At 41.0% G+C, this 22,688-nt stretch overlaps 1 protein-coding gene across 3 annotated transcripts in view; it reads left to right on the top strand.

Moving 5' to 3' along the window:
• The window catches only part of LOC108276637 (inositol polyphosphate 5-phosphatase K), a 33,426-nt gene extending 21,697 nt beyond the window's left edge, over positions 1-11,729 (top strand). For all 3 annotated transcript variants that reach the window (XM_053686764.1, XM_053686762.1, XM_053686763.1), the window contains exons 6-13: positions 997-1,172; positions 1,669-1,780; positions 2,839-2,948; positions 3,027-3,237; positions 3,331-3,468; positions 6,663-6,728; positions 6,881-6,985; positions 8,481-11,729. In XM_053686764.1, the coding sequence (XP_053542739.1) occupies positions 997-1,172; positions 1,669-1,780; positions 2,839-2,948; positions 3,027-3,237; positions 3,331-3,468; positions 6,663-6,728; positions 6,881-6,985; positions 8,481-8,900 (1,338 nt within the window). In that variant the 3' untranslated portion in view covers positions 8,901-11,729. The remainder of the gene's footprint in view (positions 1-996; positions 1,173-1,668; positions 1,781-2,838; positions 2,949-3,026; positions 3,238-3,330; positions 3,469-6,662; positions 6,729-6,880; positions 6,986-8,480) is intronic.
• Positions 11,730-22,688: the final 10,959 nt, after the last annotated feature.

The raw sequence follows: 22,688 nt of genomic DNA, 5'->3' as shown, positions 1-22,688 counted from the left end.
ATTACTCACACCTGTTTTGTGTTTCACTAATCAGTAACACTATCTAAGTTCCGGCTTCTTTGTGGTTCATTGTCAAGGTTTTGTCGTGTGAGTCTCATGTATGTATTATACCACGTTGTTCTTGCTCTCGCTATTGTTTCTGTTTCTCAATGATCCATGCTTCCAGTTCGTTCCTTTTGTTTGTGTGTTCCTTAATAAATACCTGCAGTTGCATCTGCCTCTCGATCCCTGTCACAAAGGCCTTCAATCATGTAATGGCCTACGCTGAAATTGTAATATATGCAGCAATGATTAATTCCATCCACATCTCAATCATGCGCGTTCACCAGTTACACAATAAATTCTCAGAAATCACTCCAGAGATTATTAAAGCTCTGAGTTTATCAGGAATCTGACTCTCTGTTTTTGTGAATGTGAGAATGATTCTCTCTCTCTCTCTCTTTCTGTCTCTCTCTCTCTCTGTCTCTCTCTCTGTCTCTCTCTCTCTTTCTGTGTCTTTCTCTCTCTCCGTGTCTCTCTCTCTCTTTTTGTCTCTTTCTCTCTCTTTGTCTCTCTTTCTGTCTCTCTCTCTGTCTCTCTCTCTCTCATTCTGTCTCTCTCTCTGTCTCTCTCTCTCTCCGTGTCTCTCTCTCTCTCTTTTTGTCTCTTTCTCTGTCTCTTTGTCTCTCTTTCTGTCTCTCTCTCTGTCTCTCTCTCTCGTTCTGTCTCTCGCTCTCTGTCTCTCGCTCTCTGTCTCTTTCTCTCTCAATCTCTCTCTCGTTCTGTCTCTCTCTCGTTCTGTCTCTCTCTCTTTCTCTCTCTGTCTCTCTCTCTCTGTCTCTCTCTGGTTCTGTCTCTCTCTCTCTGTCTCTCTCTCTTTCTGTCTCTCTCTCTGTCTCTCTCTGTCTCTCTCTCTTTCTCTCTTTGTCTCTCTTTCTGTCTCTCTCTCTTTTTCTGTCTCTATCTCTCTCTCTCTCTCTCTCTCTCTCTCTCTCTCTCTCTCTCTCTCTCTCCTAGGGAAATAAGGGTGGAGTAAGTGTGAGGATGATGATGTACGGTCACCCCGTGTGCTTTCTAAACTGCCACCTGCCGGCTCACATGCGGAACCTGGAGCAGCGCATCGAGGACTTTGAGAGCATCCTGCAGCAGCAGCAGTTCGAAGGCGGAGCTGCCGTGGGCGTGCTGGACCACGAGTGGGTGGGGCCAGGGGTGTAGCAAAGAGATTATTTCATATTTTTTCTAAAGCACTTTTAAAAACAACAAAATCTCAGACTAAATCTCTGTACAATGAAGTCATATTACTCTGAGATGACGAATTTGTTTTGAAAAGTATTACTTGGAGAACTTTGGAGAAAAAATGATCACAACAAGACGATAGCCTTATAAGTTTGGTTTAACTGAACTATTTGACGAGAACCACACTACAATGACCTTTAAAGGACCCTATATGAAAATGAAATATATAGCAATATTAAAGGTTATTTATTGGAATGCGTTATTTATTTATTTATTTATTTTATACTAGGATATATTTGAGTCTTTGTTACAGCTAACTACCATTAAGCGTAGCTTAACTACATTAGCATTTATTTAAATAGTTTGAATAAAAATGGTCCGGGTAAAATTATGCTATGACTCCAAAACCAGGTCTAACGTTGGGCTCATGACGTGTGTTCTCTTTCTCCATAGTGTCGTGTTCTGGTTCGGTGACCTGAACTTTCGCATCGATGACTACGATATCCACGTGGTGAAAAGTGCAATAGAGAACAATAAACTGTATGTGCTCTGGGAGAAAGATCAGGTGAGGCCTCTATGACTCTCGGGTTTCTGGAACGACTGATTTCAGCCCCTTAGAGAGCGGGAGAGTGTACAGTTACATGGGTTTCTTTTGTAGACCGAGGACATGTAACACTCATTCTGGACATCATCAATGACAAGGAGTATCTGATACGATACAGTCTACTCAATAATAATATTTGGTATAATAATAGAATATACAGTTGTAATTTAATAATAATATGATAATAATCCTCTTTGTAATGGATGTTGAAGTTGATTGCAGTTCCTTTTACCTCCACAAGAGTCCGCCTCATCACCAAATTTTTGTCCAGGTCCGGGACAAGAACTGCAGCGTCGCTGTGTGCAAAAGTTTGCACACCCACGGTTTCAATGTTATGTTTGTTCAATGTGTTTTCCTTGCAGATTAAAAGTAACTGAGGTTGAATAAGCAATTTTCTTTATTTGCGAGCTCAAAAGTAAGGATGTGTCGAGTATTATCAATATGTTTTTTGGTACTCGTTGATACCGGTACTAATACTGAGACAGAAATGAGTAATTTGCTTAGTATTAATCAGTCAGGGGCCTCATGGAAAGCTCTGTTTATTTGGTTGCTGGCACATGCTGCTAGCAAAGAACTCATCGGGCTAAGATTTATGTCAAAGATGTTATAGCGTTTAAATAACATCTATAATAGGGAGTGCAGTGGTGGCCAACCTGAGCACGCAGACCAGTATCAGTGAATACGGTCATTAAAAATGAGCACAAGTTCTTCACAGAGTGTCTCACTGCTCTCACACACAGTGATGACCACACTCACTGATCCTGTTCTGCTCTCTCAAAACGGCTCAAACATTTACTGAACAAGTTAGACAAGCACTTTAGGAAGCTGGAATATGACAGTGAACTAGTCATTTTTTTTTTAGCTCCCTCGTGCTTGGAGTGCATTTTTCCAGTTGCCTAGCAACGGCATTGTTGTGACAGTAGCCATGTAAATGTCCAGCATTTCATACCGATCTACCTCTCATATAGAATTTAAAAACACTATTATTATACATTTGCAATGTTGTTCTTGTATTTCAGCTCAACATAGCGAAGAAAAGCGAGTCTGTGATGGATGACTTTGTGGAAGGCCCTCTGAATTTCCCACCGACCTACAAGTTTGATGTGGGAACACACACCTATGACACAAGGTGTCTATATTTCTGTGTGAACTAAAGCAATTTTGACCATGTTGTTGTTATTGACACAAGTTTTTCTGTGTCTGTCAGCACTAAGAAGAGGAAACCTGCTTGGACAGACCGAATCCTGTGGCGTCTCCGCAGGACAGGTTCCCCCGTGCCATCCCACAACTCGGCGCTGCAGCGAGGTCTTACCTCGTGGCTTGGTGGGGCCACACGGGTCACGCAGAGCTTTTACCGCAGTCACATGGGCTACACCGTTAGCGACCACAAACCTGTCTCTGCCCTTTTCTCTCTGCATGTGAGACAAAACAACGATGTTGAGTCTTAAAGACATTTATATAGAAGCCAGATGTTTATACAGCTGTGCTCTAAAACATTTGTGTCTCTACAGTTTCCCTTTAAGCTGGATATACCATTAGTCGAGCTTGAGGTGGAAAAGGAGTGGACCAAAGTGTCGGATGCGACGGCTAAGTTTACTATAGCATCAGGTTTCCAGAGAAGTTCCTGGGACTGGGTGGGATTGTACAAGGTAAGAAAGAATGCAATTCATCCACCGATAAGCCATAACATTAAACGTGAATAACATTGATGATCTCGTTACAATGGCACATGTCAAGGGGTGGGACATATTAGATAGCAAGTGAACACAAATTGCTGAAAAAGTTGATGCTGCTATGATAGAAAGGTGTCAGCGTAGCCGCAGACCTGTCAGAGTGCCCATGCTGAACCCTGACCACCAACAAAAGCGCTTACAATGAGCACGTTAGCATCAGAACTGGACCATGCAGCAATGGAAGAAGGTGGCCTGGTCTGATGAATCACTTTTTCTATATGGTGCGTGTGCGTCGCTTATCTGGGGAAGAGATGGCAGCAGGATGCACTATGGGAAGAAGGCAAGCAGGCGGAGGCAGTGTGATGCTTTGGGCAGTGTTCTATTGGGAAACCTTGGGTCCTGGCATTCATGTGGATGTCACTTTGACATGTACCACCTACCTAAACATAGTTGCAGACCAAGTACACGTCTTCATGGCAATGGTATTCCCTAATAACAGTGGAATCTTTCAGCAGGATAATGCGCCCTGAAACACTGCAAAAATAGTTCAGGAACGGTTTGAAGAACATGAGAAGGACTTCGAGGCGTTGACTCGGCCTCCAAATTCCCCAGATCTCAATCCGATCGAGCATCTGTGGGACATGCTGGACAAACAAGTCCGATCCATGGAGGCCCGACCTCACAACTTACAGGATCTGCTTCTAACATCCTTGTGCACGATACCACAGCACACCTTCAGAGGTCTTGTGGAGTCCGTGCCTCAGGGCACTGGTCAGAGCTGTTTTGTGGCACAACGGGGGACCTATACAATATTAGTGTATGTAGGGCATCACTGACCACTGAACTTAAAATGAACTTGGGCAGCATTGCATACGCAATCCGTCATCATTTCTGAGCAGCAGAACTGTTTACCCCAGCATTATTAACAGATCACGAGTTTGAATGCCACAGCTATCCGTGGCCAAGAGTCAAGAGAGCAAAAGTTGCCATGCTGTCTCTCTCTCCCCCTTGAATCAGAGTGACATTAATCAGGCGTGGGAGTCTGCGAACTCTTGTTTGCCAAAGAGGGCATTTGGTGTTTCCTCTGGCGGAAGCACATGTGGAGGAAGCAGACAGCCTTCACCGTTGTGTAATAGGAGACAGCTTGTGAGGCATGTGAGCAAATTTAGAGAAAACGGAACAGTTTTGGTGGAAAATGATTATGTATCAGGATTTTTTCCCCACTGTGCAGTTAGATCTGATTTCACCAGCACCTGGACTTTCAGTACTACAACACTGCCAAGCACCAACCCAGTCCGAATGGGTTACAGGTTATGAGTTTTTGATGAGTTTTTAATGAAAGTCTGTCTACTCCCCTACATTTGATCTCCATTTGGGCTCATATTTGTCAGCCCACTTTGGTGATGTGTCCATAGAAGTAGCAGTTGTGTACAGGCTCAGTCACACGCTCAGAGCAATGAACATGAACAAAGTGGATTATTTACTTCATCATCCTATTTTCCCCCAATGTACGTTTGGAGAAAAAAAACTAAAAGTTAGACCATGCATACATTGTCCAAAGTATAAATGAAGGACAGATGACAGAACCAATAGTGTTTTGTTGTTTGATATTCACATGAACACGACATGCAGCCAGTTGAACATTAAGGACTTGAAACATTGTAAAAAATTATAAAATCACTAATGCAACTCCTTATCTCACTTTAAGTGTGTGCGTGTGTGCGTGTGTACTTTGCACCGATATTTTTATAATTACCAATGCAAAAATGATATAATGCATTGGTCAACAATAATAGTTCGATTGTCAAGATATTGATAGATCTTAGGCTTTAGCTTTCCTGTTTAACCAACAGTTGTCACGTAAATTAGTCTTATTAGCTTCTTTGCTGCTTTACATTTAAACTTTAAGACTTATTATCCAGTACATACATAAAAAACAGTGCAACATGATTAAGCTCATATGAAAAATAATGAGCATAATGAGGAGCGGAAAGGTAACTGGACCGGCCGGCTAGACATTTTAATGACATCCTTCTGTAACGTAGGCTTATTAGAAACATGCCAGGAAAGAAAGTGCTTGTTAAATACGGCTGTGTAAGCGACTGTCAGCACATGCCTATTGTATGCCTATTGTAATGGAAATTGTGCTTTCAAGACAGGAAGTGGTTGAAGCCATAATAACTTTGTTGCCAAACACCTGAGCAATGTGGATGCCAAAAAACCTGTCACTGTTAGATATGAAGGTAAAGATTAAGCTAAGTGGGACATAACCATTAAGTGCTTTTACAGGCACTGATTATTGCTGTTATACCTATCACTGTGTTAGCTCATGACATTATGGTGCGATCAAGCGGAATTTCAACACAGGGTAAAGTGTAAGGCAACATGAATATAAAAAAATATTTTTATAGGACTCAACCGTTATCATTAATAATGCTTGAAGATTAAAAACATTATGGCCTACTTTTTTTCCACAAGTGGGATGAGTAAGCAATGATTCTTCTTTAAAGGCTAACGGTAAGCTAGGTAATTCATTACCCTTAATAGTTAGTCATTTCGCTGCTCGTGCTCAGTGTCATAAATACCAGTTACCGAGAAACAGTGTTTTTTTTAAATGTAACACCCTAAACGACCAGCAATCAGTGCGTTCAGACTAATTCTGTCAAATTCCATTCAAATGCACGATTTCGAAGTTGTTAGCGATGTCATTATGTCCTTCAGACATGTTGGTAAATTATTAAGAAAAAACTCAATCCAGGACACTGTAATTATGCTTATCTAATCCGTTTTCCAGGAATTGCACCATATCGAGAAACTCATGACTTGCCAAAAAAAAAGAGCGAACATGTAATCTTCTCATTTACACAGCGGATACTCCTCTCCTCTCCACCAATAGCCAATAGCTGGTGTGTGATGGGCGTTCTGGTGCACTATGGCTGCCGTCGCATCATCCAGCTGGACGCTACACACTGTTGGTGGTTTGAGGAGATTTCCCCCCATGCAATGTAAAGCGCTTTGAGTGCCTAGAAAAGTGCGATATAGATATAAGGAATTATTATTATTATTATTATTATTACGTGACCTCTAATTAAACTTTGCATGATTGCAAATGTCATGATGTGTGTTTTAGGTGCTGTTTTATATGTTCTCTGTGACCTTCTTTCTGTCAGGTGGGATTCAAACACCACAAGGACTATGCAGCCTATGTCTGGGCCAAATCAGACCATTCCACTCAGGTAATAAAAAAAAAAAAAAGGCACGATAAGCCTGAAAAGCACTCAGACAATCTGCTTAGTGTGTGAGCAGTTTACACTAAAGACCTTACGGCGGTCGAACCAGCAAGCGCCAATATCTGCTTTGTGTAGTTGAGTTTTCGTTTTGCTTCCAGGTGACTTTTCCAGAAGAGGATTTGCCTAGAGACGCAGGAGAATACGTGCTGGGGTACTACGGCCACAACATGAACAGCATTGTGGGAATCACAGAGCCGTTCCAGGTTAAGTCGCTAAGATGTCTTATTAAATTAATTCAAATTTACCGTCGTCCTTCATTTCATCCTAATACAAGTAATGCTTTGATCATAAGTTTATTGCTCGTTGCTGGACATTTACATACATGGTTTCGCTTCACTTTTTGTTCAGTCGCCATTTACCAGAAATACACTGTCGCAACATGGAGCTGCCACACGTTTCTTTCAATTTTCACTTACACTGTTAGTGTATTTAAATTCAGCACGGAAAATCCTATATAACAAGCTATTTATTGGGGTGTAAGAGAGTAATTTAAGTATGTATACATAAGACAGTACAGTTCCACACAAAACAAATGAATATGAATGTATAAATATCAAATCAGATGGATGTTTTGTTTATGTGCCTAAACTGGGCTGGTGCTGAGGAAATGTTTATAACATCTAGAAGAAACTCATCTGAGGCGATTTTGCAGATATATCATTCTGCAGGCAGCTGTGTTAGTAACCACGTCCTTGTAAGTTTGATTTTTTCCCCTCACTCTATCACTCACTTTCAGTAGCCGCTTCATCCTGGTCAGGGATGCCTTGGATCCGGAGCGTATCCCAGGAACACTGGTCATGAGGCAGGAATACACCCTGGATGGGCAGCGGGCACACACACATTCACACCTAGTGGCATTTTATCTTAGCCAGTCCTCCTCCTGGCATGTTTTTGGGCCGTGCGAGGAAACCGGAGAAAACCCATACAGACACAGAGATAACGTGTATAGAAACTTCAGAGAGACAATAAGCCGAGCTCAGGTCCCCACTACACCGCCGTGCTGCCCGTTAGCTGTCTTATTAGACGGTATTTTATTGAGAAGATTCCAGAGTGAAAAGCATTCACACCAGTGATAAAACACGAAATCCAATACACGACATAAGTATTGTTTTTCATTAGTGACATGTAGAAAACGTACCACGTTGAAAAGCAAAACAATCATCAAGGGATTGCTTTCGCTTTTTTTAACAGTTAACCGCCGACTTCGTGTCCGAGGTGAATGTAATTTCCTGCTACATTTTACTTTCATCAGTGTGTTGTACTGTATTCATGCCAAACTGAAATGCAATCACTGTCCAGTCACAGCAGTAAGCTGTACTCAGGGGCGGGGCTGTAATCAGAGAAGGGGTTATGGGCCTAAAAGCATCATTTTACAAGAAGCATATAGGAATGGTCTTTATAGTTTCTTATTGGCTCATTTTTTTTCCTGCATTCCTACTACATCGCTTGTTGAATCCTTAATTATCAAACATTTCCGAATGTCTGCTAAAGCTTCAAAGTGTTATATATATATACCTATGAAATATGAAAACTATTTACAGCAAGACAGAGTTACGTTCAGCTGCGGAATGTGAGTCTATACTGTAGTTACTGTACTCTCTTCTTTACAGTCACACCATATTTATACTGTTTCTCTTCCCTGCATTGTCTTTCCTCTCTCCTCTCTTTCTCCTTTCCACTCTACTCTCTCACCTCCAGGTTCAGTTACCTGTCTGTTCCCCTCCTGCTCGGCCGTGTCCGTCCCACTCGGACAGTTCGGATGCGAGCTCAGAGGACGACAGCACTCTGGTCCTGCTGGCTTCCAGCTCGCGTAGTCCGAGTCCCAGGACACGCTCCAATAAACGCCAGCAGCATAGTCACCATCGCAGTCACAGCCCGGCTGTACCCGCTCTTCAGTCCCTCAGTCTGAAACCCAGAGACTCGTCCGTTTCACCCCGCCAGGCCCCGAACACCAAGAAGGAGCGTCTGTTTTCCCCTGAGTCACCCTCACCCTCTCTTAGTCCTCTGAGCCCCGCCAATGGCATCACTGTCCCCGAAGCACTCGTTGCCGCCATCCTGGGGGAACACAGACCACCTCAGGGCCAGATCCCAGCCAAGAGTGGCGACTCTAACCGATGACCACACATCTGCTCTCCAAGACTTGTAGAATGCTAATACACGTGTGAGAGTCATGGTTTTTAGACGTAGCTCGGACCTGTTTCTGTGTCGCCCTACAGTCTGTTTTCTGCACATTCATCTCTTCAAATCGGTGCCGGTTCGAGCCTTGCTATTGGGTCTCCTTCTGTTATTACAATCTGCTGTGCTCTTGAGCTTTTTGAGTGTAGGTAGCTAGCTTGTTATCTTGCTAATGTCTGGAGACCACTACCAGACTTTTATGATGAGAGCTAACCTGCTAACATGTCATAAAGTTTATTAGCTAGCTTGCTGTTGAGCATCAAACTCATCTGCTCTAACTCGTCGCGTACCTCCGATTGTAGTTTCTCAAACTAGCTAGCTATTTTGCTAGCTACTTTTCTGAATACTGAGCTACTGTTAGCGTCCACTCTTCAGACACGAAAGTAAGCTAAACTAAGCAGCAACTAGCAAGACTTAGTGCTTTCAAATGTTTAGCAACGGCAAACGTCTCTTTGTGGCTGGTGGACAGATTGCTAGGTCCGTGTTTATCTTGGCAAATTGTTTCAGCGATCCAAGCGTGGCAGTTGTTATAGAATAGTTCTAGGCTGTTTATCTTTAAATATGTGCTAACTGTAGTGATCAACATACTTTTGTTTGTGTATCAAATATTAACATGTTCTTCCATCAGCATATGAGATTTTTTTTTACCCATGTGATAAAAAGAGTCGGAGTTCACATCACCTCCACATCAGCACATGTACTGTACGGACTGGTGTAAATTAGCCGACAGTAGTTTCTACAGAGTTCATTAGTCTTAGGTATTCTCTTGAGGTCATTCTGAAAAATAGCATTCTCCTATATATATCTGCTAATTTCCATCATTTCCTTGTCGGTGATTAAAAGAGTAATAACAGCATCACACTTCCCTATAGAAACTATATACACAGTCAGGTCCATAAGTATTTGGACAGTGGCACAATGCCTCTGTACACCACCACAGTGGATTTAAAATCAAGATGTGATTGAAGTGTAGACTTTCAGCTTTAATTCAAGGGCTTTAACAGAAATATTTAGGAATTCCAGCCATTTTCACAGGCTCGAAAGTAATCGGACAAACTATCAATCATAAACATTGGGAATATTTTTAATACTCGGACGCAAATCCTTTGCAGTCAATGAACCAAATGCTGAGGTTCCTCCCGTGAGATGGTTTGCTTTGCCTTTACTGCGACCACATTCAGAAGCTGCTTGTTTGTGGGTCTTTCCTTCAGTGTTGTCTTCAGTAAGCGAAAAGCAGCTCAGTTGTGTTGGGAGGTCATCGTACATTTAAGTACTAAACTAAACTAAGTCATTATTCGGCATGAGCACCCTTCGCCTTTAAAAATTCATCGGTAGCCTCGGGTAAACTTCGTAGAATTTTCTGAGAATGTTTGCAGATACGTTTTTCTTGTTGTCTTCTGAAGACTGTCGCACTTGCTTCTGTTTTTAATGGATAGATAGACTTCAGCAAAACTGTATACGATTGAGTGCACTAGCAGGCTTCAGTTACTATATTCATGCAGTCACATGGTAGGTCTAACGGGCGAGGTCTGGGTATGTTATAGCTGACTAATTTAATAATTTAAAGTTGACTCACTGTGACAGTTGTGACAAACATATGACGTCAGTTTTTTTTTTCCTCTGACGTGGACTTTTCTGCTAACGTTGTCATTTTAACATTGATTTTGTAATCAGAATTGATGAGATTCTGTGGGTTTTTTTTGTGCACTGTACATGATTTGCCAAGATACACACAGGCCATGGCTCCAGTCCATTTCAGTTTAAACACCAATTCACACCAGAGGCATTTCTAAAGTACATTTTTGCTCGCAGGTGAGACAGCCAATGCTTGTTTGACACACCTTCTCTCTTTTTTCTTTCTGTCACTCATATTGGTGCATAAATGAAGCATGTGCACCACAGAAATCAACCGAACACACCCGATCACTTTTTCTAAATATTAATGCTGGGGATTTAATTTTAAATAATAATCCACAAAGATATCTTGACTGTGCATCGTGTAGTTTCATAGCAAAGGGTTTTACTCATAGATAACTAAATCGTTTGTTCAGTGTACCACGGTCTTATGCGACGTGTTTAGAAATTTTTCTGCGCATATCATCCATCTTTTTCTGACACCTGTAGATTTCGCCGTTCGTTTTCTTGATAAAAACGCCTGCCGTCCTTCGAGCTAGTAGTGCTGTGGATAGGACAGGCTAACACTAGCTCTGTATGGACGAGAAAAAAAAATCAGACGCTAATAGTGCTGTGAGCTTTGTTCATTCTCGCTCAGTAATCTACTCATGCCTTGTGATCATATGCAGAAATTTTGTGATTTCTTTTCGACCCACCTAATGCAGGAGAATCTGAATCTGAACATTCACATCATGTTGTTGGTGTAGGAGAAGAAAAAAAAAGCCATAATCTACAGGATGTCTAGCCTTATTGTTCAATACTGCTACAAAACACAAGGTGCGCTGGTTAAACTGGTTTACCTTCTTTACTAGCACAAGTTCACATATTTATTTCTCAATTTAGACAAGTAATAATGAAGCTGGGAAACAACTGACCAGCTGCAAATGTGGTATACCAGTTTGACCGGATCAGCTTCGGTTTTGGTAGCTGGTCAGATTACGCTGGATTTTTCAGCATGGAGTTCTGTCCAGGTGAACAGGATCCAGCTTTTATTGATGTCTTACAGTAGTAAAGTGAGTGCAGACGTTTGCATAGATTTATATTGATGCTCCCTCGTTATCACATGTAACAAAAATAAATATATTTCTTTTAAAATCACCTTTAGACACCTTACTTGCGTAAAGCCAAACGGGATACCTTACTTTTTGAGGTAAGAAAGACGAACGCCAGTGATATACATGAGTCTATTATAATAAAAGTATATTTTTGTCATTTTGTTGGGGGGGGTGCAAACTTTTGCACTTTACTGTAGCTTCTCTCTGCTTTACAGCCAGACCCCAAAATAAATAAATAAAATGAAAGTATGGCTATAGAATAGTACTACTACACTGATTTCGAGCCACATATAAGTTAATTATGCAACAAGAAATGTTTTACCTTCAACAAACCCAACTTTTCGTCAAATGTTAACCAGCTAGCTAACGTAGCTAACATATCTAGCTAACGTTACGTGTGTGTGTGTGTGTGTGTGTGGGGGGGGGGGGTCGGACTATAATGTACAGCATAAATTATATGTAATTTTATTTTTCTCTTACTTCTACTTGATCTTGATGACATTATGTCTATTTCTCATTCACATACACTCTGTCATATTTGTGTTTTACGCTTTCCGTTATGAATTATCTGCAGTGTCTAAGCAGCGATCTCGCTTTCAGGGAGTGATGAAAATGTAAAGGAAGCGCATGAAGCGTCCTGTGTTTTCTGCACCGTTTCGTTTTTGGGAGTCACGTGAAGGTCGTGTGAGAGCTGGTGAGCATTTTTTTTTTTTTCTTTTTTTTTTTTTGCAGTTTGAGAGCTTAAATACTCAGATTGTGCGAAATAAAATAAAAACGAATACCTTGGAAGACTGTGTTTTCATTTAGAGAAGTCTCTTCGACAGCATCCGAGATATTTTGTAATGCAATTCATCGACATGTTGATCTATATTCACTTTGGTTAATGGTTTTCGACTACTTGCTTATATGCACTGATGCAGAGGAATTTCACCACTGCTTCATCTCTACCTTCATCTCAATCTTAAAAAAACATTCAGGAACGTCGTCTGCATGGCTATTCTTCAAAACCTTGAGTTTCTTCTTCTTTTCTAAATGTAATCAGTTATATCTGGAATATCTGCTTTGGAAACCTTGGCCTTTGCGATGTGTTCTGGAGGAGAATAGACATCTGTCAGCAGATTGTCCGTATTTCTTCTCAGGAGTTACGTCCAGGAATTAAAGGAGTCCACTCTGAGTCCAAAGTCCACTCTGAACCACATGAAATACATCTATATGGAAGTATCTGTGGTGTGTTTAGTGATTGTAGTGCTAATTTATTAGTAGGTGTTGTATCCCTGTTAGAAGGTAGTGGTTCTGTGCCGCTCTCCATAGGCGGACATTTGTTTGTGTGATTTTTTTATTTAAATACTGAGATGAAGGTAGAGATGAAGCAATAATTAAATTCCTCTGCATCAGTGCATATAAGCAGGTAGTCGAAAACTATTAACCCAAGTGAAAACAGACCAACCCGTCGATGAATTTCATTACAAAATAACTCTCGGACGCTGTTGAACATCCCGTGTTAATTATTGCGATGAACGTGCGAGTCGTTAAAGGTGAAGATTTCCTTTCATTTCATTTTCCTGCTTGCAGACTGCGAGTTGTTTTTCAACTTTAATGTTGAATTTGTTCCTCCCTTGCATGCGTCAGGACGCAAGCTGTAAAGTGTGATTACTCGTTTCATTTGAAGAGCATTTACAGTGTAGGTGCCGGTGTATCATGTGTCCGTGTGTGTATTTTGTTAGATAAAGTGTTCTCATGGGCGATGGCTCCGCTGCCGAGCGGTGATTATCAAGCCTCACACCATAGCAACATCGTCGTTCAGAAAATGAAAGCAGCCAGCTACGAGGAACTGAACAGTGATACAGTGATACAGAGATGTGTGACTGCTTTTGAGTAGAAAAACTGTTCGTACTGAGGTGCTCGGGGATGTGGAATGATATTTGTATCAGAAAGATTTGGATTTCAACTTTTGAACTTGCATATCAAGTGTTGAAGATGTGAACGATGTCAGTTGAAGTCCTGTCAGTTCATCAATTTCAGATTTTAATTGACATCCAGACACAGGTTCTGAAATCAGAAGTCCAGACAGTAGTGAGCAGTCAAGAAATGATTGGCATGAAAAGATAGGGAGTGCCATTTCACTAAACTAACACTTCTTACGCGTCTTGTCAGTGGCTAAATGATGCTAAGACATACTGTATATACACATCTCATAGGAACTCTCATAGAAATGGAATGTTTATTCTGTTGTTTATGGCCACTTTTATTGCTTTCGATTCAGTACCTACTGCTCGGCCGTTCATACAGTACGTACTGATCAGTACATGTGTGTAATATGAATACAATCCGGACATACTACATCTACCATGTTGGCATTGTCACGCGACTAACGACGTCATAATAACCCGACGATCTTAACTGTTTTTTTTTCTTGTTTAAATCTTCAGGTGTTACTTGTTGCCCAGGTGTTCCCTGATAGATTGAAAGTTTAAACGATTAATAGCTCCGAATATCTACTCTTCATTTCAGCCCCGGGTTTCAACTGTGAAGGCTGCATTTGTTGTTAAAAAACGGATAAACCGACATGAAAACCAGAGAGCTGTCTATGGGAGAAAAGCAAGCTATTTTGATCTCAAACCCAAATGTCTTCAGTGCACGGCAAAAACAAAAGAATCGGCCTTGCTGATGTAGCTTTCAGAGAGGACTGTATCGCATGTATCCAGCCTCTCTAAAGAAGACTTAAACTGTAGAATAGAAAAAAACAAAACATGTTTTTTTTTTCCCCCTAAAGCTTGTAAGAGTTTAACAGCCATTGAAAACAAGAAATGAGACTGCGGCACTGGGGTTAGAAAAAAAAATGGCATGACTTCTCCAGTCTGGCTAAAAGAAAATGGCAGAGCTGAGGACGAAGAATGGGGGAGGGTAGTTGCTTACACCAGCCCTCACCTTAGAGATGGAAAGAGTACTGGGGATACTGGGCAATGTGACGGAATGTCTGGAGGAGTAGATGTGTGCTTAACTGAGTTCCCATCTACCCCACAACAATCTGGATTGCCTGTACATCCAGTCCTGGGTCAACTCCTGGGCCTTCATGTTCAGGGCTCAGTCAAAGAGCTCCACCTGAGCAGGACACCTGTGGGTGTAGTAAAGAACTTTTGAAAAGGACAGGTTTCAGGTACAGAAAGACACAAAGCAACAACAGCAGGAGACGCCGCTTGAGGAACTGATTATATTTATACTTTACATTTATGGCATTTGGTAGACGCTCTTATCCAGAGCGACTTACAGAAGTGTTTTGAAGTCTCGATCAATAAATACTTGATCTTGATACTGGTTCACAAGTCTAGAAACTCTATTGGGGAGGTAAAGTAGTAAGAAAAACACACCGACAACAGGGTTTATTTTATTTTATTTAAGTGCTAAGTAAAGTAACTGAGGAAGAGGTAGGTCTTTAGATGTCATTTGAAGACCACCAGTAAGTCAGCTTTTCAGACATCTAGGGGAAGTTCACTCCACCACCCAGGTGCCAGAACAGAGAAGAGTCTTGATGCATGCCTTCCTTGTATCCTGAGAGATGGTGGAACCAGTCGAGCGGTGCTAGAGGATCGGAGGGAGCGTGGTGCGGTGGGGGGTATGATCAATGCTTTGAGGTGAGTGGGTACTGGTCCTTTTCTGGTTCTGTAAGCAAGTGTCAGTGTTTTAAATCTGATGCAGGCAGCTACAGGAAGCTAGTGGAGGGAACGTAGTGCTGTGGGAGAACTTTGGAAAGTTGAAAACAAGTCATGTGGCTGCATTCTGGATCAGTTGCAGAGGTCAAATGTCACTCAGAGGCAGACCTGGCAGAAACGAGTTGCAGTAGTCCAATCTCAAAATGACAAGGGACTGAATGGTCACCTTGTACAAGCAACCGAGTGGCCTGTGTGGATAGAAATGGACGAATCCTTCTGCTGTTGTAAAGGAGAAAACACCATGAACGTGTCAGATTAGCAATGTGAGATAAAAAGGACACTTGAGTGCAGTGACCGAACGTGAGATCAGAGAGTCGTTCAGGGAGATCGCAAGATCCTGACACTATGATTACGTTTACAGCATTTGGCAGAGACCCTTATCCAGGGCGACTTACTTTGATCTCATTTATAAAACTGAGCGGTTGAGGGTTGCTCAGTGCTTGGCAGTGCTGAGGCTTAAGCTCATGACCTTCCTATCAGCAGTCCAAAATCTTAACCACTGAGGTACCACTTCCTCACTTAAATTAGCCTTGTCATTTGTCATGTGTCTTGTTATTTGTGAAACTGAAAGCTAGAGGAAAGTGTGTCATAGGTCTTACACTTTAGTGTGTTTTCTTCAACACTAATCCTCAAAAGTCTTTTGTCATTTGTAAAGCAGCCAGGTGTAACAATAAAGACAGTGTTTAATCCTGGCACCGCATTTTTTCCACAGCATGCTGCTTTTCTGCAAATCCACAGGCTAATACTCAAGGCTACGATACACAAAGTGAGCATTAAAGTCTATATTTCTAAAGAGGCCGTGCCATTTCACCCAATTATGAATAATGTTTCTTATCCAAATATACAAAATGCCCTTCTGTTAACTCAGATCTGCTAGTGCTATGACTATTAGCATGTGATGTATTGAGAAACAGTTTGGAGAAACAGACTTACCCTTTACCCACAGTTCAGATTCAGCCATTTCCGCTTTTCAATTGTACTAAATCAAGCGAGATGAGTCTGGTGTCAAGTATTTGCTTCCTTTTGTTACGCTTGAGCTACAAGGATAACGAAACTAATATTTAATGGAGGTTTATGTCAGCTAAAATTTTTACTGTAAATTTCTCCCTCAAACCACATCCGGTTCTTTCGTCATGTCACCTCAAACTTGCTGATGTGGTTTAGGACGCCACAGAATAATTTTTTTTTGTTTATAAACATGAATACACCTTAACAGTCTATATGAACACTGTATGATTATGGGGCAGCCATCTTGGATAACACTTTTGTTTTGTGCATTTTGTCATTCCACCCCTTAGCATCTGCCTGTCGATGTTTTTTTAGCAGATTTATGCTAAGATAGATTTCTGAGTTTGGCGCGTTTGAGCTACAAAGTAGCGAAAACCGCAGACGATGAAACGAAAGTCAATGAAAGTGTGTGTTAGCAAACTATATGGTCAGTGTTATAGATTTAACCAACTACTGTATCTGTGTTGATTGGTCTAAAGCAGGAGTGTCCAATCATATCCGGAAAGGGTTGGTGTGGGTCACGTGAGTATATTGAAAGGCGAGCTCACCTGATTAAACAGGTGGAATCAGATGTGTCTCCTACTTGATTGGAAAAAAAACCCTGCACCCACACTGGCCCTTTGTGGACACATTTGATCTAAAGTAAACTAGATAAATTAGTAAACTTTCCGAGGTAAAGTTTGGTGTTCCACAAGGTTCTGTTTTAGGCCCACTGCTTTTTACTTTATATATGCTACCTCTGGGTCAAATTATTCGTAAACATGGAATTAGCTTCCACTGTTATGCTGATGATACGCAGTTGTACGTTTCAGCGAAGCCAGATGACAGACAGCAGCTGCATAAAGTTGAGGAACGTGTAAAGGACATTAGACACTGGATGCTTATTAACTTCCTTTTATTTAATTCTGACAAGACAGAAGTACTTGTACTTGGCCTACATGTAGCTAGAAGTAAGCTTTCTGATTACACAGTAACTCTGGATGGCCTTTCTGTTTCATCATGTGCAGCAGTAAAAGACCTCGGTGTGATGATTGACTCTAGTCCTACATTTGATTCTCATGTACATAATATTACCAGGCTAGCCTTCTCTCATCTCAGAAATATTGCTAAGATAAGAAATATAGTGTCACATGATGCAGAAATATTAGTTCATGCTTTCATCACCTCTAGACTAGATTACTGTAATGCCTTACTGTCTGGATGTTCCAGTAGGAGCATAAACAAGCTCCAGTTAGTCCAGAATGCAGCTGCTAGAGTCCTAACTAGAACCAGAAGATACGACCACATCACCCCGATCTTATCCACATTGCATTGGCTCCCAGTAAAATTACACATTGATTATAAAATAATACTATTGACTTTTAAAACACTAAACGGTCTCGCACCACAGTATCTAAGCAAACTTTTGGTTTTCTATGATCCGCCGCGCCTACTTAGATCAAAAGGTGCAGGCTATTTGTTGGTACCTCGAATAGTGAAGGCTACAGCAGGGGGAAGAGCTTTCTCTTATAGAGCCCCACAGTTATGGAACAGCCTTCTAATTAGTGTTTGGGACTCAGACACAGTCTCAGTGTTTAAGCCCAGGCTGAAAACACATTTGTTTACTAAAGCTGACCATGAATAGGCTTTTTTTTACGTAAAGTACACAGTCTTATCCGTCACGGGATAGTAAGCATACTTAACCTCTGCCTCTCTTTACCTCCCTCTCTCCTTCTGTCGAGCCACACATGATTTTATGGAGATGCCAATGATCCTGACCCTTTCTGCTCTCTGGACCTGCCTGATCCACCTGATGCCCTACTTTTGGATGGATCCCTCATCAACTGGAGGCTACAGCCTGGAGATTGCTTAGGATGGTACCACTTGGTGTGCAATTACCACACGCTGTTTTGCACTCAGGTCTCCTTTAGTGAACAGTGGACTAGTTTAACAAAACAGACTTCATATAAAAACCATAATGAACTTTCTTTTACTTTCACACTATCCGGTTTGACCCAGATGACGACGGGTTCCCTTCTGAGTCCGGTTCCTCTCAACGTTTCTTCCTCATATCATCTTAGGGTGATTTTCCTCGCCATCCTCGCCACTGGTTTTCTCAATAGGGATAAATTCACACACTTAAAATGTGTATCCTGTGTTTATATGTTTCTGTAAAGCTGCTTTGAGAAAATGTCTGTTGTTAAAAGTGCTATACAAATAAAATTGAATTGCATTAAATTGAATTAAATGCTACTATAAACTTGATTAAAAATAATGAAGTTTTATTTGATTTTCGAGTAGGAATTAAAAGTTGAGATGGTGTCATACAAACATGGCCGCCACGGACCGCATTTCCCAGAACACTCACATTCATTCTAATCACGCACACCTGCATCAAATTCACAGCACTCACAACCATAGTATAAAGAGACTGTTTGAAAACAATGACTTTGCGAAGTATTGAGTGTTATCACCGTACAAAGCGTTTGTACCCTGTTCCTCGTTTCGTTTCATGTTCTTTGATCCGATACAAGTAAAGTATCTCACACTGCTGCATTGATTCAGAATGCAGCAGCACGCCTCGTCTTCAACCAGCCCAAGAGAACCCATGCCACACCCCTCTTCATCTCCCTCCACTGGCGTCCTGTAGCCGCCCGCATCAAATTCAAGGCCTTGATGCTCAACACTCTCCTGAAGGCTTACGTCCCCTCACGCAATCTGCGATTGATTAATGACCGACGCTTAGTAGTGCCTACTCAGCGTGGCTCAAGGTCCCTTTCCAGAACCTTCACACTTTCTGTCCCTCAGTGGTGGAATGAACCAACCTCAATCCGGACCTCAGAATCTGTCACTATCTTCAAGAAACAGCTAAAGACCCACCTCTTCTGTGAAACTACCCCTTGAGAAAAAAAAAAAACCCGCTTACCCTGGCTCTTCCACCTCTACTCTGTGCACTTTGCTTCTTCTAGAACTCAATGAAAGATCTTGTACGGTAGCACTACATGTAGTGTTCTCCGCTTGATATATCGCTTTGCTTGTATTTCCTCATTTGTAAGTCGCTTTGGATAAAAGCGTCTGCTAAAGGAATGAATGTAATGTAAGTAAGGTGAGTAATTTGAGCCATCTTTCACCAGTAGTTACTGAGGTATATATTTACAGTAATGATTTTGGATGAGAAAGACATCCATTACTAGATAGCGACATTAATCTCAGTCCAGAACTACCGTACTGAAACATCCAGCTTGGACTGTCCAGCTACTGAAACAGACATGGCTGGAGAAACCAACTGGTAGCCCTACTAATGCAAGTTAGGATGAATTTAGGTCAATCGGTGCAGTTCAACTTAGCAGCATTTATTTTCTGGCCTGATAAATAAAAGTGACTTTTTCTTACTAAGCAAAAAAAGTCATGTTATTTCTCTCAGACAGTGGAAGTGAGATCATATGAGGGGATGTGGGAATTATAGCGCTTTACGTAGGCCTTCTAATGAGTATGCAGAAATGTTTAGTTAGTGTACTGTGTTCAGTTATTTTTTTTATCCTGTGTTATTCCGCTAAATTAATACAATTATTACTTAATCTGGTGAATTTGGACAATACTGAACTTTTATTAAACCCTGTAATTGTTATTCTTGTAAGAAATAAATTATAGAACATTATTCAGATCAACATCTTAATATGTAGTCAATTTCACTGAGTCAGCTCTATTCAGAATATGCTGGTGATAAATTTGGATAAGAGTTTTACAAATTATATAACCAATATAGTGGCTGTCACACTCATATGTGCATGTTGAACAACCCATTCCAGATTCAGTCCCTCTCCTCTTTCTGTTATAATAACCTCCACTATTCTGGGAAGGCTTACCACTAGATTTTTGGAGCGTGACTGTGGGGATTCGTGATCATTCAGCTACACGAGCATTAGTGAGATCGGGCACTGGTGTTGGACGAGGAGGAATGGGGTGCAGTCGGCGTTCCAGTTCATCCTAAAGGTGTTCAGTGGGGTTGAAGTCAGGCCTCTGTGCAGGACACTCGAGTTCTTCCACCTTCATCAACCTTGAGCCTTGAATGTTCTAAATTAGCTCCATGTTCCAGATTAGCAAACATGTAATGAAAAAAAAAAAAGCTTTCACTCAGCCCTGAGTTATATTTTTTCCTTTATCTTTAGATAGTCAAAACCTTGAGGATATCAGAAATGTATCATGCCTTGTGGTATTTGTTTTATTAATAGTGGAAATTCCAAAAATGTCCCAAGGTATCTCAATTCACCCTATTTGTAGGAAAACAACACAACGGTAAGGCAGTTCTGAAAGTACACCCTGTGGAAATTGTTGGCTTTTTCTACATATTTAGACAAGTAGCATATTCTAAAGAATGCCAGACTCATAATCTTCCACAAACTTTTTTTCTGAAGGTCTTCTAGAACTCTTTAGATCTTGGCATGATCACACCACGCACCTCAATAGCAAAGGGAACACCAGACACTAGATATGAGAGGGGTATAAATAAGACCGGTTCCACCTGCACCCCCTAAGCAGGTTCTGATCACCGGCACCCGATCTTGAACACCTGATTCTTCGAATTTGATGGATTTGAAGGTGTGATAAATGTAGGGGTGTACTTACTTTTTCCATGTGACTGGTCTGTTCATATGAATTGTAAAATCTGCTACGAAATGTCAGTTGTACATGTCGCTTGTCCAAATATGTGAAATAAATAAATAAATAAACAAACACCAATTTCCATGGGGTGTACTTATTTTTTCACACGACTGTATTCATCCTTCTGATAAGGCTGGAAAAATAGCTTACCCAAAACAAAACAAAAGAACACATTTTGTTTGCATGATTGAGTACATTTAGGTGAACGGGAACATTGTGTGCACTTTCTTTGGCTAAATTATGCCTTTCAGTGCAAGGCTTGGCAGTGATAATGTTTTCACTTGTTTAAATGATGTTCAGTGAGCAGTGTGTTATAATTATAACTCCTTATATCATCACTGGCTAACCTCGTGCTTTGTGTTTACACTAGCGCGCGCACGTGTGCGTATGTGTGTCTGTGTGGGTTTGGTGATTCGAGTTGTTGCCAAGAGGCGTTGCGCTGATGTTCTGTTGCTAAGTCTGGATTGGTGGAGCTGAAACATTCCCATAAGGGTATCTGAGTTAACATGAGGGGTCTACTCTGTGTTTATGAGTCCTAAGGGAGGCTGATTGGTTGCTAGTGGAAATCATGTGACAGGTTTCTGGTAAAGCAGCTTGAGGACACAAACAGCTTTGTTCTGAGCTGAAAGCTGAGACTCGTTCCTGACCGTATGACTGCGCCTGTCCAGTGACCTTTTTTATCCCAAAATATTACGACACAATGTTACAAACACACTTCTTTTTTAATTATTATTATCAAATACCGCAACCCATGAAAGTGTTATTTTAATTATCAGAAGCACATCATGTGACATGAAGTGATATTTTGAAAGTGAAAAGGAAAGGAAAAGGGGTCGAGGAAAGATAATTCAGTGAGGTTTTGTTTTTTTTTGTTTTTTTTAGCAAAAAGTCTGCAGTAGTTTAGCAGTTACAGTTCAGACCACCACAAAGTTGTGACTTAAAATCCCAGGACAGATAGAGAGCCAAAGTTTTGAGCATTGAGCAAAATCAATGCCTCGAAAAATACAAAAATGTACATAATTCAACAATGAACTCCTCTTGGATTGATATATGAATAAAAAAAATAATAACTTTGCTAACACTGTCTATGGTTTCCCCCATTTCAAACCTTTAAAGACTTCAGTTGGTGGAATGAGCAGGGCCTCAAATTACCTGGAAACAAGACACAGAACCAGTATGCTAATCTAACTAGCTAACATAGCTAATTGTTACAGTCTGTTCTCACAGGTTTGGCAACTGTTAAATCCTAGTGCTTAGCTATCTGAAATCCTGCACGGGCGACCAGTGGCAATCTGAGCTTACTTACTAGCAACAAAGTGGCAAAGCTCCTGCAGAAGTCACGAGACAGTGTGGCTAATTTCCATGTTTATTCATTCATTGTGAATGAATGTAAAACGTGTAGAGATGTTCCTATGCCATTTTAGTAGCTATTTAAGCATTGAATATTATGTAAAAGTATACATAGAATATAACTAATGGATATGTACTGGGTATCTCATCCCTTAACTTCATGGCATTTTTGGTATTTTGGTATTTTTTGCAGTTCCATTAGGTTCCACTTCATTCTTTGAAACTGTTTTAGATATAAAAAAATTTTTTTTTAAAGTGTCTGCTGAATGAGTATATCACATGACAATTGTCAT

The sequence above is a fragment of the Ictalurus punctatus genome, chromosome 16, assembly GCF_001660625.3.
Source record: "Ictalurus punctatus breed USDA103 chromosome 16, Coco_2.0, whole genome shotgun sequence".
NCBI lineage: Eukaryota > Metazoa > Chordata > Actinopteri > Siluriformes > Ictaluridae > Ictalurus > Ictalurus punctatus.
The sequence above is the reverse complement of the archived record's forward strand: the minus strand, read 5'-3'. Positions and strand labels throughout refer to the sequence as shown.